At 35.3% G+C, this 12,792-nt stretch overlaps 2 protein-coding genes across 4 annotated transcripts; one reads left to right on the top strand and one right to left on the bottom strand.

Annotated features, from left to right (window-relative positions):
• Positions 1-4,191: 4,191 nt before the first annotated feature.
• LOC131615749 (protein FAR1-RELATED SEQUENCE 5-like) lies at positions 4,192-9,069 on the bottom strand. 3 transcript variants are annotated; one of them, XR_009287917.1, is made up of 6 exons: positions 8,618-9,069; positions 5,989-8,233; positions 5,822-5,902; positions 5,388-5,726; positions 4,694-4,892; positions 4,192-4,594 (listed from the first exon to the last, which is right to left on the bottom strand). XR_009287917.1 is itself a non-coding variant. In XM_058886904.1 (4 exons), the coding sequence occupies exons 2-4, from the start codon at positions 8,224-8,226 to the stop codon at positions 5,433-5,435; spliced, it is 2,613 nt and encodes an 870-aa protein (XP_058742887.1). In that variant the 5' UTR covers positions 8,227-8,233; positions 8,618-9,069; the 3' UTR covers positions 4,962-5,432. The 3 variants fall into 3 exon arrangements, 1 of the variants encoding a protein (XP_058742887.1); XR_009287916.1 differs by having other exon boundaries at positions 5,375-5,726; XM_058886904.1 differs by lacking the exons at positions 4,192-4,594; positions 4,694-4,892 and having other exon boundaries at positions 4,962-5,726.
• Positions 9,070-9,592: 523 nt separating this feature from the next.
• LOC131615750 (cytochrome P450 71D10-like) lies at positions 9,593-11,404 on the top strand. The gene is made up of 2 exons (XM_058886905.1): positions 9,593-10,511; positions 10,602-11,404. The coding sequence occupies exons 1-2, from the start codon at positions 9,609-9,611 to the stop codon at positions 11,211-11,213; spliced, it is 1,515 nt and encodes a 504-aa protein (XP_058742888.1). The 5' UTR covers positions 9,593-9,608; the 3' UTR covers positions 11,214-11,404.
• The last annotated feature ends 1,388 nt before the right edge of the window (positions 11,405-12,792 follow it).

A 12,792-nucleotide genomic window follows, 5' to 3' on the forward strand; every position in this document is an offset into this window, starting at 1 on the left:
ATTATAGGTCAAAATATTATTATTATGGTTATGGTTATTCAGTAATTAATTTTTTAGGTGAATTTTTTTTGTTAAAAAAATTCTATAAATTATCAAGATATACTAAGTATTAAAAAACAATACTTAGTAATGTTATGCATTGTAACAAAATATAATACTTAAAAACAGCCTAAAGCATCAAATCCACTGTACTTAAAAACTTCTCAATAGATTGGATTTATTTATGTGGTCCAATTCTATCAATATAAAGTGGGTGGCTGTGATCAATTTGGGTAAAATATAGATCTCATGCACGGTTGTGATCATTTTGTCTCTAATAGATATCAACCGGTGATTTAATTCGGACGGCTGATTATATACTCCCTCAACACCCATCGCTGGACCCTATTATACCACTTTAATGTTGGCCACTTTAAATGGAGTTCGAGAATGTTACGTTTTGAAACCATCTCATCCCAAATCCCTTTTCCATTAAACCATGTCATCTTCATCTGTTGCAAACTCCGAAGCGTCCCAAATCCCTGAATGTGGTTGCAATAAACCAATGAAGTTGTTTATATCCAACTCAAGAAATAACCCTAAAAGGAGATATTGGAAATGTGCAAATGTGGAGGTGAGTTTGATTGGAAAATATGCTACACGATTTCGTTTTTTATAATCTGTATTATAAAATGGACTTGGTTAATTTAATAGTGAATATGGTTAATTATGATGTTTTTTAGGCATGGCGATGTTGTAGTTTGTTCATTTGGGATGATGAACTTGATGGTCGACCTCCATATAATCGGAAAATAACTATGGATGCAAGAAATGTAATTCTGGATTCGCACGACGCAACAACACACAGTGGGTCAATATGTTGCAGCTGCTCAGAGCTTTTGAAGGATTTGCATTGCATTGTTAAAGAACTTCGAGACAAGACAGGAGAGCAGATGGAGATGAAACTGCAAAATGAAGGGAAAATGTCCAAGATTTTTAAGACTTTGTTTTTATTTTCTTGGATTTTTATTGTCATGGCATATTTTAAAATGTCTGATTAATTTATCTAATGTAATTTCTGGAACAACAACCTAATCTATGGTTTTTAATTTCTAGGTTTATGTTTAAGTTACCAATGTTCTAACTTATTTAATTATTTTTTAAGAAAAGAAAACTGATAATGAAAAATGAATACCTGTGTTTGTTTTTAATAAGAAAATGATAATCTTGATTAATTTTAAGTATTTAATATATTGAAAAAACATATCACGCCTATGACAAAGGATTCGATATATCATTACTTGGTAAATCGTAACATTGCAACTTTTCATCTGACCAAAGATTTGGTATATCATTAGTTGGTAAAGGTAACATTGCATGCAAACTGTTCGGTTCTTCCACTTTCTTTCTTTTGCATTCTCTCTCACCGTTTAACTGTTGTTCTTTGCGCAACATCCACTCCAACAACAACACTGGATTTCAGACGACATCATGTCTTCTTCAAATAGGTTAGTATCTGTTCTCTTCGTTTTTAACTCATCTCTGCTTTCCTGATATCCAAATCGAAAGGGTTTTAGGATTCATGTAACATGTGTTTTGTTTATGCCATACAATGTAGCGCAATTTTGTTGATTTAAATGTTATAGATTTTACAAATTTTAGGGTTTTTGGTACACATTTACGGTTTATGTAATTTGTGTTTGTTTATGCCATTGAATACCACGCAAATTTGTTGATTTAAATATCATAGATTTTACATACTTTAGGGTTTTTGATACAATCTTCAGGATTTTATAAACAATTTTGTTGCATGTTATAATGTTGCAGAGCTGAGAAACTCAATCTTCAACACTTTGATGAAAAGAAACTTCAACAGCTGTACCTATGTCATAAGTTGTATCTGAAAAAACGATTGCTCCAGAAAAAAAACATCAGGAAAATGTATAGCTACGAAGAATTTTGTAAACAGTTGGTAGAAGTGTGTAATCTTCGAGCAAAATACGGACTTGATCCACCAAAGGAACCTGCCAAGGAGCTCATTCAAAGTGCTCCAGTCAATACTGGTGTTGATGCAAGAAAAAGTTACCATGCATCTGTTTACAGAGCCTCTCTCCAAAATGCTGCATCCAGGAGGTAACTCTGAAGTGTGTTTTATGAATATGAACATGTATTTTACCATAAAAACCTGTATGATTATAGAGCAAGTAAGATAATAACGTTTCTTTACTTATTGGACCATTTGTAGGAGTAATAAACATAGTAAGGTGTCGGGAATAGTGAAGGGAAAGGGTGTAGCTGGCGAGGGGGTTTCCCGACAACGCTGTGTGCAAGAGGTTACCAGTTCTACGATCAACGACAGGCTCTCCGTCGAGGTGGAAGTGTGTAATCTTCGAGCAAAATACAGACTTGATCCACTAAAGGAACCTGCCAAGGAGCTCATTCAAAGTGCTCCAGTCAGTACTGGTGTCGATTCAAGAAAAAGCTACCATGCATCTGTTTACAGAGCCTCTCTCCAAAATGCTGCATCCAGGAGGTAACTCTGAAGTGTGTTTTATGAATATGAACATGTATTTTACCATAAAAACCTGTATGATTAGGGAGCAAGTATGATACTAACGTTTCTTTACTTGATTGGACCATGTGTAGGAGTAATAAACATAGTAAGGTGTCGGGAAAAGCGAAGGGAAAGGGTGTAGCTGGCGAGGGGGTTTCCGGACAACGTTGTGTGCAAGAGGTTACCAGTTCTACGATCAACGACAAGCTCTCCGTGGAGAAAGGAAAGAATAAACTTTGGCAGAGCGAAGATAGGTTAATTCGTCCGACCCAAGGTGTGGTGATCGATGAGGGCATGGAAGGCAAACGCAAGAGAGGAGGTCATCGCGAAGTTGATGCCGGAGGTAACGGGAAACTAAAGGGTAAGGCAATAGGTTCTTCGGAAGCCCCCGATGCTCAAAGCGTCGACTATGAATTCACAAGTATATCATCCGACAGCAATAGGTAAATCTATTTTGAACGTATATTATATTGAAATAAGTTGCTTCGATGTTGAGTTGGAAGTTTCTAAACAGGCTTTATATGATGTTTTGGCTTTGGTACAGGGTGTACACTACGATCATTGTGAATCAGGATGAAGAGTATTGGGTTAGAGAAGTGTTTGATGCAAAGAAGATGCGCAAGAATGTGATGGTATGTCTTGTTTTTATTTGATTTCCTATAACAGCAGAAGTCAGTTGTTTATTTTAAAGAATCTGACATTCTGTGAAAACCTTTGCAGCAATTTCCAGCAAATGTGATTGATAGTTGCCTTCTCCGCCAAATTTCAAACATTGTTTTACTTGACTGTGATAAGGGTGAACCATACTACTGTGAGATAAAGAAGAGGGAAGAGAAGAAGGAGACATATATGTGTGGGGCGTGGTTTGATTACGTAAGGAAAGCTGATTTGAAGGTCGGTGACAAACTCCATTTTGTCATCCGATACCCACCGGTGGAGGAAATATTGGTATATGTTGAGCGTAGGGCTGCAACCCCATAGGGGCACCGAGGAGGATCATAGTTGCAATGGTTTTTTTGAAAGTTACTATTTGTAATATTATAATTTTATATTGTAAACAATTATGGAAGTTTATTAAGTTTTATTTATAATGTTCCAGATACAATGTTAGTTGTGATGTGAAGTGAAGTATATTGGGTATTTTGTATGTGTTTGTTAAGTTTTAATGTAAGTGATTGTTATTGCTGGGAAATTTTATGGTTGACCCCAGTTTATTAAGATTGGGCCCTTTTTGTGGTTGTATTAATCATAGCACATTCTGTTGTTTATCTGCATGATTTATATACTTTTTATATCAAAAAGTATTTGTACGGAGTAAGGATCCATGCAAAAACCCATGCAATGCTCAAAATTCAGGGGGTGCAAAAATGAAAAAGCATGAATATGCAAAGTATTTTCCGGATTAAGGTTTCTGTTACTAATGACCTAATTTATGGTTGTTGTTGTTCACGTTTCTGTTCCTAATGACCTAATTTATGGTTGTTGTTGTTGTTTATGCTTTTGTTACTAATGCCTTGATTTATCAGAAAACAAATTATTCATTTATAGAAAAAAGAAACTTCTCATCTGAAATATTTGTAGTGAGTAAACTGCTAACTGAATGATGCAAAATGCTAAGATTTAATTTAATATTATACACAAGAGATACAATACTTCATTACACTGCAAACGTACATAATGAAACTCAACATTTGATTCATTTCAACACCAAAACAGACAACATCAAAACAAACTACATACCAACTACTTAACAAAACATCAAAGAAAATTACTTTCCATCTTCAACCAAGTTTAATTATACGCCTAAAATTATTCGTATTACATCATAAAACGAACAAACATTCTTGTAGGAGGATCTGCCACAGTGCACTCAAGAACATCACCAGCCCTCAGACGAGTTGCTTTAACATACTCATACCAACCTAAGCAAAGATATCTCTCCCCTGGCCTCCTACCAGTCTTCAACACACATGGGTAAACAGCATCGGTATGAACATCGACAATGTCTATCTCAGTTTGCAACGGCAATAACCAATTGGCAGCAACATTAGATGGAAAGTGCTGCATTTTATATATGTTTCATAGCACAAAATCATTATCAATACATGCATATCTAACATACCAACATGTCGATTAAAATAACCGGTCCAGATTACTTACGAAAACATTCTTTCCTCTTACACAAGCAGCAGTGACACGATAATTGAATGAAATGCCATTTTCTTCAACCACGGGATCACCGAAATTTTCATCCATCTCTTCTTCACCTTCATCACTTTCAATGTCACTGAGATCGACATTCTGTTCAACCTCATCGTAAACGTAATTACCTAAATACTCAGCCCATTGTTCATCCATCCTTCAAAAAGATAAACATGCAACTATTAAAATTACAAAGCAAACAATGAAATTATACGTAAACGCAAATATGTAAGCAAATGATAAACATAATTACGTATCACTTGAAGTCACTGAGTGGGATTCACCACTGGACATTTCTCAAGAGCAAGAACACTTAACAATTCACTTTTATAACAAGATTTTTTTCCTTATGTTATTTTTTCCTCTCTTGGTGGTACTACTACTATATATATTGGAAAAATTATATAGGTATAGTTACACCTAACCTAAACCTCATTCAATGGCATTAACTTTAGGTGAAAAAAAATATTAATGCATGATGGTAATATAACCACTACTGCACTCATAGAATTAGGTGACTGACAGTAGAACATATAAACTGTATCAGTGTTGATTTGACTCCACTGAACTTACAAACTATATGCTATGACACAAAAAACCTATATAGATGCATGTATTCTAACCTAAACCTTGTCATACCACTAAAAATCACCTCCAAAGTCATGCCTGGTCAAATTACAGCTACTTATTTGCTCGTTCAAGTACCACCATTGTTCATCAGTCGTTGTGGCCTACCGAAACACGAACCCGAATTTTCCGCAACTGTCGTTGGATATAGTGGGATTAACGGTTGTACATGCATTGGATGCAACATCGGTTGTACCGCTGGCAACACGGGTTGCAATCCATACATTGCAGGCATGGGTATGCTTGTGCTTCCAACTTCCGCACGAGAAGTCGCTGTCACATTCGCGCCACGAGAGTTCGGTGGTTCTGTACATTTATTTTGCACACTACTTCCACCAATGCGACCTCTTTTTCCATTCTTGTTCTGTTTTAACAAACAAATTATTCTTGTGATACAAATAATAACACGTTATAATTAATACAGCATATCAGAGCTTGTATTAAAAAAAAACATAATACCTTCACAACCTGGCTGAATGAATCAGTTACTGGCCGCGACGTCATACCAACATTTTGTTCAGATGGCGCGTTTTCCGCAACCTGCAAATTATACAACAGAAACTACTATGTTTATCAAAAGAGCAACAGATTGACTCAAACGAACAGAATATAGCTTTCGAAATTACCGAACAACTCCTTGCATTATGAGTTCTACTGTTGCATTTAGAACATCGCCTAATAGATTTTATGTCATTCTTTCTTTTCTTTGGAGCACCTTTGCTATTCACAATATTTGGATCACCTACAACTGAGTTCGATGCCAAAATAGGATCGTCCGTACTGCAATACTTTTTGTGTAACTTCAGAATGTCACCCATTATTTCCCCATAAACACCTTCCCTTTTTGAAGCTTCATTGCAAAAGGCAGTAAATGCAGAACAATATGCACCAAACCGAGCTAGCTCAATCATTTTAGAATCATCAGAACCATTACAATTCATGTTCAAGTACTGAATTTTTGCATCCTTCGTCCATCTCGACAAAATCAAACCGGTGGGAATGAGACTAACATGTTCTTCCTTCATGACACCAAACATATGAGAACATGGAATCCCATGAGAATCCCATAACCTACACTCACATTGAAGTGTTTCACCATCATACACAACCTCTACGTCATAGTTATCACAACAATATTTTGTAAATCGATAAGTCTTAAATCCGTTGCGAATTAACTTTTCCTTAACAATCAATGATCCAGCCTTCACTATTTCATCTCTGACTTCCTTGAAAATCTCCATAGTATAAACATTCGCAGCATGGCTCTCAAGGGCACGCAGTTGAGTAGTCATCACAGGTTCTGAAAACTTTGATTTATAATCGGCAATCAGTTCATTGTTTCTATAAGATCTCATAGCCTGATCAAAATTGTGCATAAATTCAAAAATGCAGCCTTTCTTCCTGACATAACTCTTGATGACTGCATTGACGGCTTCACATTGAGACGTAGTTCTTATACGTCCAAAAAACTTCTCACGTAGATATGCAGTTGCCCATAGTGACCTGTTCTCGTACGTTTTTGCAACCCAAGGATTTCCTTCAAGTCCGTTTTCTTTAATTATTTTTGACCAAAACTCTTCAAATTGATCCTTTGTAAAATTAGAGTACATGGCTTTTTGAAAATCTTTCAAAAATGCCGAGTTCTTTACATTCTCAGACGCATTCTTGTTCAAATGCCAAGCGCATAAACGATGTGTCGCATCCGGAAACACCTGTTTTATAGATTCCCTCATCGCCCCATCTCCGTCTGTTACAACTGCTGCTGGGTATCTATTTTCCATGCACTCTAAAAAACACTCCAACAACCACTTATACGTCTCTGTCGTTTCATCTGACACCAACGCAGCACCAAAAATAACTGTCTGAGAGTGGTGGTTACACCCTGAAAATATAACCAATGGGTAGTTGTATTTGTTCTTCTTGTAAGTCGTGTCGAACGCAATCACATCGCCAAAACAAAAATAGTCAGATCTACTGCTTCCATCAGCCCAAAAAAGAGACTTCATTCGTCCATCCATGTCTACGGCATATTTACCATATAACATGGGATCAGTAGATGACTTCACAGTTAGATAATTTATAGCAGCGGCAACGTCACCATCTTTAATATTAGCACGCATTTTACTATCAAAATAATTGTACAGATCCTTCTTTGTAAACCCAACACGATCGTGTCCACCCTTCTGAGCAACCATGTACCCCATTATATGACAAGTTCTAATTCCATTTGACTGTAGACCGTCAATTTGAGCTCTATCTGCTGCAGTAATCTCACGATAAATGGGGTGTAAGTGGACAAACCTAGATGGTGTTAATTCATGGTTGTGAGCCTCTTCAAAACATGTCACTACATAAATATCCTTCTGGGGGTTGTAATGCACACGAAGCCTAGCGGGACAATTAGTGCGGGTCGTAGGTCTGTGTTCTCTTTTTCTATCAAGCCTCCTTAAGTGTTTTGTATCTCTTAGACCGTGTTTATTGCATACAAACTGCCTCATTATAATTGTTTGTCCATCCTCAGTCGATCTTGTCCTAACATCACTTTTCCTAATGGCAAACCCTTTACATTTAGCATACTTGAAATAAAACACATTAGCTTCATCAACTGTACCGAATTCCATAGCACGAATTTCATCAGCAGTAAGGGCATTAATTTTCACTGTTCTATCACCTACAACTGCATCAAATTCAACAAATTTTTCACCGTGACTATCACCATCGCCATCGCCATCACCATCACTTGAACCTTGGTACGCACTGGACACCGAATTACTGTCATCCCGACCATTGTCGGATTCAGAATCAGATGTACCACTGTCACGGCATCGATAGTCGTACGAATCATAATGGTCGGTGTTTTTCATGGTAAACCTGAATTAACACATTTGTTAACACACCAAAAATCAACATAAATCACAGTACCTAATTTCCTATTCAAATCAAAGATACTTAACATAATTGAAATTTCCAAATCATCAAATAGGAAACCCATGTACAGAAAACAATTTCAAGCATCAATCACAATTCCTTATTACGTTATTAAATCAATCGACCTGATTCAAAGGTACCCACCAAAATTAAAATTTCGTAATCATCAAATATAAATCCCATGTAAATAAAACAAATTCAATCATAAACCCTAATTCCCAATCCTAAACCCTAATTCCCAATTTGAAATCAGTAAATCTTAACTATTCAAACAAATATAACAACCATTTTATCATTTACATTTGCAGCAGCGTGCTCAATACGAACCTGTGAATGGGACGCTTACTGTTGTGTTGAGTTTGCAGTGTTTGGAAAAAATGCCAAGATGAGACGATAACTGTTGCGTTGAGTTTGTAGTTGGGAAAAAATGCCAAGATGAGATGATGGATGAAGAATTTTTATTTTCAATTTCTGTTCACGATGATGAAGTGAGGGAGATGGAGATGAGTTGATTAATTTGTTGAGTTGATTAATTTGTTGAGTTGATTAATTTGTTTTAATTTAATTGATTTTGTCTATAAAAATATTACATTTTAAAAACAATATTAATATGTTAGGGACTAAGTTGCAATATATAAACTATAAAATTACCACAGTAAGTGTCAATAAGGTCATTTAATGCTTCAGTCCACTGTGGCACTATTAGGGCTTAGGGCTTAATTCTGATTGGTCAGACAGTGACTTCACCACTGAAGTCAAACGGGCGAATGCACCGTAGAATTTCCCTATATATATATATATATATATATATATATATATATATATATATATATGGGTGGAGATACAGCCCAGCGAACCCGAACCCGCAACAAAATATATAAAATACATTTTTCCTACAATTTTCTTACAACTTTCTAATATTAATATATATATATATATATATATATATATATATATATATATATATATATATATATATATATATATATATATATATATAAACCAAATTTTTTGAAAAAAATATGCTTTCAAAAATGGATCTACGGAAGTTGAAGGGCATTTTTGCCAGAGGTTTATAGGGTGTAGTGAAAAAATTTCAAATAAAATAGCATTCTCGTGAGTCGTGGTTAGCGCAAGGCTCGTATCTTTATATTTTGTTCTCCTTTATAATGGGAATCTTTATGTTAATATTGTATTCATTTTCAGAAAAATATTAGTTTACAGGACTGCATTGTCTTGAAAATGCAACAGCTATTTAAGGTGAGTCTTTTGTTTAGATACCTACATCTAAGCATTCTTCTTCCTTTGCTCTACAATCATGGAGCTTCAAAACAACTTTTCTAACTTCACCATACTGTCATCCTTTCTCTTCCTCTTGGTACTAATCAAAATAGTTAAGAGATTGACTACTTCTAAAAATTCTACCACCAACTTACCACCAGGACCATGGAGACTGCCCTTCATAGGGAACATACATCAGATTCTTAGCAGCCCATTTCTTCATCATTCCTTCAAAACAATGGCAGAAAAGTATGGACCATTGATGTACCTAAAACTAGGAGAGGTACCATACATAATAGTTAGTTCACCAGAAATAGCCAAAGAGGTTATGAAAACACAAGACCTTGTATTTTCTAATAGGCCAGACCTTATGTTGCCCAAAATATTTAGTTACAATAATACTGATATTTTATACTCTATATATGGAGAACACTGGAGGCAACTACGAAAAATATGTGCTAATGAGGTATTGAGTGCAAAGCGTGTCCAATCATTTAGGTCCATAAGAGAAGAAGAGGTGGATGGTCTTGTTAAATCAATAGCTGCAAGTGAAGGAACTGTTGTCAATCTTACTCATAAGATTACCGATTTGACTCATTGGATAGTGGCGAGGGCGGCTTTTGGAAAAAAGAGCAAACACGAACAAGTATTCAGATCAGCAATTGATGAAATATCAGATTTGCTCGGAGGATTTTGTATTGCTGATTTGTATCCATCTATTAAAATGCTTGAAAGGTTGAGTATGTCCAAGACAAGATTTGCAAAACTTCATAAAGAGCTCGATGTGTTGGTGCAAGATATCGTCGATGATCACAAAAGCATTCACAGGGAAGAAGTAAGCAAGGATGAAGATATAGTTGATGTTATTCTCAAGATTCAACAGGAAAATGCAGAATCACAACATCCCGTGACTGACGTAAATATAAAATCAATCATCCTGGTTAGTTTACAACACACCGTTGATTCCATAATTTATAAACTAAACTACTAAAGTATAAATTTGCTTATGTAAATAATAATCCATTTGCAGGACTTGTTTGCTCCTGGTACTCATACAACATCAGGGTTTACGATATGGTGTATGTCTGAGATGGTAAGGAATCCAAAGGTAATGGAAGTAGCGCAAGCTGAAGTAAGAAGAGTGTTTGATAATAAAGGGTATGTAGATGAGACAGAGATACATAAACTGACATACTTAAAGTGTGTCATCAAAGAAACACTAAGGCTACGTCCTCATGCACCATTGTTAGTTCCAAGGGAAAGTAGGGAGAGATGCCAAATTAACGGGTATGACATCCCAGCTAAGACAACCGTCATGGTTAATGCTTGGGCAATCGGAAGAGATCCAAGGTATTGGGCTGAAGCTGAGAGTTTTAAACCTGAGAGGTTTCTTGATAGTAAACTTGATTTCAAAGGCACGGACTTTGAATTCATACCTTTTGGTGCTGGAAGGAGGATCTGTCCAGGTATAGCATTTGCCATAGCAAGTACTGAGCTATCTCTTGCTAAATTACTTTACCACTTTGATTGGAAGCTTCCAAATGATATGAAGAATGAAGAACTTGATATGACTGAGAAGTTTGGGATTACAGTAAGAAGAAAACATGACCTATGCTTAATTCCTATTATTCGTCGTCTTTGATATGTCTCAGTCATAAATTAATATGTTGGTAATAAAGCTTGTAAGCTATTGAAGTATGGTTCCACAATGTTGTATGAGACATTATTCGTCATGTTTTTTATGTTGTTTTTGTTGTTTCACTCTTTAGTTTGTTTTCTTAGCATGAGCTTTTGTGGGGTTTGTATTTCTTGCGCATAGTTGATGCTCTTTGTTTCTGTTGTATAATAAGGTTTTCATATAATGAAAATTTTAATTACAATGCTAAAATATTATTATTTAAATAGAGAAAAATAAATTAAATATTGGCTTTGCTTACTGGGCCTGTGACTAATAACTTTTTTACTTTTTACATTTAATATTTACAATATTCCCTCTCAATAAACTGGTGAATAGATATTTATCATTCTAAATTTGTAATTAAGTTGGTTGAATCTTTGTGTTGGTAAATCCTTAGTTAGCACAACTACCAAATCATAACTTGAAGGAATGTAAGTTTTAGCTATCAATCCACAATCTAGTTTTTCTTTGATGAAAGGTTTGCGAAGTTCAATGTGTTTCATTTTGTCATGTTGAACGTGATTATATGCAATACTAAGGGGTAATTTATTATTGCAAAAAAATTTCATAGGGTCTTCACATTGTTTCATTAAAACTTCTAACACTTGTTTCATTCATAATAATTTACAAATTCCTTGTACCATAGCTCTAAATTTCTCTTCAACGCTTTATCGACCAGTTACACTTTGTTTCTTACTCATCTAAGCAACTAGGTTCTAACACAAGAATACACAATAGCCTCAAGTAAATCTTCTATCACTCATCAAACATGCATAATCATCATCAATGTAAGCTTCCATAGTTAGACTTCCACCTCTATTAAACAAGAGCATTCTCCCTATAATGGCTTTGAGAAATCGTAGAACACATTTACATCTTGCAAGTGTCTCTCCCTTGAATTATGCATAAATTGGTATTCACACTAACCACATATGCCAAATCTGGCCTTGTATGTTCCAAGCATATCAATTTTTCTGATAATATCTTATATTGACCCTTGTCAACTTTACACTTTCTTTATCAAGGCATATCCAATGATTTTGCTCAATGGGAACACTTGTTGGTTTACCTCCAAGTTTTTGTGTTTCTTGCAAAAGGTCAAGCACATATTTCCCCTAAGAGATAAAATGCCTTGTTTTAAGTATTTTACCTCAATTCCCAAGAAATATTTGAGTTTCCCAATGCCATTAATCTCAAATTCCATCGATAAAGTTTCTATAAGTAGTTGTCTCTCAATCAAATCATCATCTGTAAAATTAATATCATCAACATAAATAAGAACTAGAATTAGTTTCGTCCTTATGAATGTTTGAAAAACAAAGTGTGATCTTCTTGACTTTGCTCATAGCCCAAATACACCATGACCTTTATGAATCTTCCAAACCCGGCCCAATAAGATTTCTTTAGTCCATATAAGGCCTTTTTGAGTCAACACACATTTTTGATTCCACTCGTATGACCAAATCCAGGTGGAATCTCCATATACACCTCCTCCTCTAAGTCTCCATGTAAGAAAATATGTTTTACATCATATTGTCGTAGT

This window comes from Vicia villosa, linkage group LG7, assembly GCF_029867415.1.
Source record: "Vicia villosa cultivar HV-30 ecotype Madison, WI linkage group LG7, Vvil1.0, whole genome shotgun sequence".
Classification (NCBI taxonomy): Eukaryota; Viridiplantae; Streptophyta; class Magnoliopsida; order Fabales; family Fabaceae; genus Vicia; species Vicia villosa.

Excerpts from the sequence above, each read along its gene's own strand:
- LOC131615749 (XM_058886904.1), bottom strand. The coding sequence starts at position 8,226 with ATGAAAAACACCGACCATTATGATTCGTACGACTATCGATGCCGTGAC. Across the intron at positions 5,903-5,988 it reads ATAATGCAAGGAGTTGTTCG|GTTGCGGAAAACGCGCCATC; the intron begins GTAATTTCGAAA and ends TATAATTTGCAG. Across the intron at positions 5,727-5,821 it reads CATTCAGCCAGGTTGTGAAG|AACAAGAATGGAAAAAGAGG; the intron begins GTATTATGTTTT and ends TTGTTAAAACAG.
- LOC131615750 (XM_058886905.1), top strand. The coding sequence starts at position 9,609 with ATGGAGCTTCAAAACAACTTTTCTAACTTCACCATACTGTCATCCTTT. Across the intron at positions 10,512-10,601 it reads ATATAAAATCAATCATCCTG|GACTTGTTTGCTCCTGGTAC; the intron begins GTTAGTTTACAA and ends ATCCATTTGCAG.